The sequence below is a fragment of the Myotis yumanensis genome, unplaced genomic scaffold (assembly GCF_028538775.1).
Source record: "Myotis yumanensis isolate MYYU_CA2020_CCGP unplaced genomic scaffold, mMyoYum1.0.hap1 SCAF_3, whole genome shotgun sequence".
Taxonomy (NCBI): domain Eukaryota; kingdom Metazoa; phylum Chordata; class Mammalia; order Chiroptera; family Vespertilionidae; genus Myotis; species Myotis yumanensis.
In genome coordinates, this window is record NW_027223754.1 from 166210714 (window position 1) to 166214202 (window position 3489).

At 42.2% G+C, this 3489-nt stretch overlaps 1 protein-coding gene across 1 annotated transcript; it reads left to right on the forward strand.

The window, feature by feature from the left end:
• Nucleotides 1-2340: 2340 nt before the first annotated feature.
• LOC139005564 (olfactory receptor 8S1-like) lies at nucleotides 2341-3270 on the forward strand. Its single transcript, XM_070407793.1, has one exon. It carries the CDS (start codon nucleotides 2341-2343, stop codon nucleotides 3268-3270), a length of 930 nt encoding a protein of 309 aa, XP_070263894.1.
• The last annotated feature ends 219 nt before the right edge of the window (nucleotides 3271-3489 follow it).

A 3489-nucleotide genomic window follows, 5' to 3' on the forward strand; every position in this document is an offset into this window, starting at 1 on the left:
CTCTTTGTATATTTTTTGTTTTTTGGTGCTGAAAGCTCACATTATACTAGAAATCTGGTGGTTTGGGGAGGCTAATAGCTGAGAATTGTCTGTAGGAGTTGGAAGGAGATCAGACTATCAGTGATAGCTTTTGGGCACCTCGTGACTCAAAAATAACCCTCTCCAAGCACTTCAAACATATAGGGTCCAGAAACAAATCTTTAGTCATAGTTATCCCCCATAATTATGTATTCTGTGGTATGTGGAAGTTCAGAACAGGGCACAAGACACAGCTTTGGTGCAAACCTTTCCAGTGGGTGAAATTTTTATCCAGTATCCTTTCTACATCTGGTTTCATGGGAGTCTAGGATGTCCAAGTCCCTTACTGGTTTCTATCAGATCTGTTCTCTGTGACTCCTCTCCTCCTGAGTCTCATCCATTCACTTGCTCATGCACACACACACTTCTGTTTTTAAATAACACTTTTGAGCAACCCCTTTGAGGCAGTTACAATTCCAAGGTGCTTCTGTATGTCTCATTCTAAGATGAACTCCTCTCGGGCAGCTTTTCTTTGGAAATGACCGAGTCAGCTACCTCCACCTAATTGTGACAGTAACTGAAAACATAGTGGCAGCATTCTCAGAGCTGTTTCCATTCTACATCTGGACTCACTAGCCTGAATAAACGAAGCACCGAGAACAGTAAAACTGTAGCACCAGGTGAAAGTGGTGATTTTATTTCCTTCTGTGGCCCTCAAATAGCTAATATAGTCCACCTCTACCTGTGAGGGAGTCTGGCCTGACAGGATACAATTTCCAGGTTTGTTCTCTGCAAGAGTTTTGTGCTTTGGCCTTTATTTCTAAGAGAGGACATTTCCCCAAAGTTCAAGGAATTTCTAGTGCTAGTAATGGGGCTCCATTTGGAGATGAGTAGAACAGAGGGGAGCTTTCTTTCTGCTGCCCTCCGAAATGATAATGGGTGGTTGTCTGTCTGAATTTCATGGTTTGATTACTTGCTTTTCCAGCATCTTCTGCCACTGATGTGCTGTTCTCCGGATGAATCCAGTCTCTATAGCTAGAACTTGAGTGGTGAGTAAAAGAAAAAAGTAAAATAATAACAAGAGAAAATGCAATATCAACATGACTGGAAGTATTTAGGTTTTTACAATTTACCCATGTATTTTCCTTTTTTAGAAATCAAGGAGGAGATCTATATCAACAGGAATTTTTAAACTTCACCTTAATACCAAATTCTCACACTGATATTTAAACTTATTTGTCTTCTGGGCTACTGGATTTTCAAAGGTTTTTCTTTAACTCAGTGTTAGTTATTGCTCAACGAGGCGAGAAATGCAGGTAATGTGGAATTGATTCCTAAGAGTAGCTTTAGGCCTGTGTGTTGTTTGGATAAACAGTGGGGGAGAAAGCATGGCTTTTGAGAAATTGAATGTGCTGGTCTTGTAGTATGAACACAAGAGATAGAGCTGGACATGAAGGTCAAGATGGTGTGGTTAATAGTGTTGAAGGGTTAGCCTGAGCTGATGGTTGTAATCTCGGTTGTCGGATCACAGTTGGAAAAAAGGGTCAAGCTTTTGAAAGTTAGTGGGTAGTCTATATTTACAAGTGTCATGAAGACTTGACAAGAGCTGACTCTGAATAGATCACACAAACTGGGCATGGAGATTATGACCAGAGTATGTTTTCATATCAGTCAACAGTTTCTTGTGATAAATTACACCGTATCTGGGATATCTTTGTGCTGCTTTGTCTCTAATTAACTCCCTTTCTCCTCACTGGGCAAATGTCCAGCCACTACCCCTCTTCACTTTCCATTAATGATCTCATTTAAATACTTAGTGAATAACAAAAGCCATCAGATGAGAAGTGCTTCCTTCCTAACACCAAATCTACTGACTGCATGCGTGTTTTGTGAATGAAGAAAACCTATTCTCACCTAAGGCCATCCATGCTCTGCTTCTGCTGTGAAACCCAGCTGCTCCAGAGACACCATTTCTGCAATTGTATCTCATTCCTCCTGGAATTTCTCTCTTTCTACTGGATTATTATCAACCATTTACAAACATCCTTCTGTAGATTGAATAATAAAACAACAAGAAATTAACTCTAAGACATTACAGAAAGAACAATAAATGTGGACAGCGAGTTGATCTAGTGTTGAGATTCTGTAGAAAAGATTATTACACTTTTTAGGAAATCTAGAGACTTACCATTTCAGAAATACATTTTTGAGTGGGCATGAAACTTTGTGAATGGAGAATAGGGTGAAAACACTGAGATATCAGACATTAGAAGAGGCTTCACCCAGTTTATTTCTGACATTCCCAAGAACATACTGAAGGCAATGAGGAACCACAGTGTTATCTCTGAGTTCATCCTCCTCGGGATCTCTGTGGATCCCCAGATCCAGGCTCTGCTCTTTGTGCTGTTCCTTGTTATTTACCTCCTGACCCTGATGGGGAATCTGATGCTGCTGCTGGTGATCGGGTTTGATCCCCGTCTTCACATCCCCATGTACTTTTTCCTGAGGCAGTTGTCCTTCCTCGATCTCTGCCACTCCTCTGTCACTGTGCCCAAGCTGCTGGAGAATCTGCTGTCTGAGAAGAAAACTGTCTCAGTAGAGGGCTGCCTGGCTCAGGTCTTCTTTCTGTTTGCCTCTGGGGGCACTGAATCCTGCCTACTCGCTGTGATGGCCTATGACCGCTATGTTGCCATCAGTTCTCCTCTGCTCTATGCCCAGGTGATGAACAGACAGCTGTGTATGGGGCTGGTGTGGGCCTCATGGAGTTTGGCTTTTCTGGATGCTCTTATCAATATCCTTGTAGCTCTCAATTTAGACTTCTGTGAGGCTCAAGATATCCACCACTTCTGCTGTGAGCTGCCCTCTCTTTACCCCTTGTCCTGCTCTGATGTGACTGCAAGTTTTACTGCCCTGCTGTGCTCTAGCCTCCTGCATTTCTTTGGAAATTTTCTCCTGATATTTTTCTCCTATGTTCGCATTTTGTCCACCATCCTGCGCATCAGCTCCTCCACAGGCAGAAGCAAGGCCTTCTCTACCTGCTCCTCCCACCTCACTGCTGTGATCTTCTTTTATGGTTCGGGACTTCTCCGTTATCTCATGCCAAATTCTGGATCCATTCGAGAGTTAATCTTCTCCTTGCAGTACAGTGTGATCACCCCCATGCTGAATCCCCTCATCTACAGCCTGAAGAACAAGGAGATGAAGGCTGCTGTGAAAAGGATGTTGAGGAAATATTTCTGGTGCTTCAAATAATAACATCAGAATGATGAGGATTCTGGGTAGAACTCCAATAAATAGTGCCTGGATATTCAGGAGAATTCTCTGATATCAGGATCTGCAAGGTGCCCTACAGCTTTTCTTAAGAATACTTAAGCAGAGATGGGAGTTAAATTTCTTAGAATGTTACCAGTTGAGGCTGAGTCAGAGAAAAGTGGTCCTAGGTATTTTTCCTAGAAAAATACTTAATTTATT

What these genes read in the sequence shown, in the direction of transcription:
- LOC139005564 (XM_070407793.1), top strand. Translation starts at nt 2,341, where the DNA reads ATGAGGAACCACAGTGTTATCTCTGAGTTCATCCTCCTCGGGATCTCT.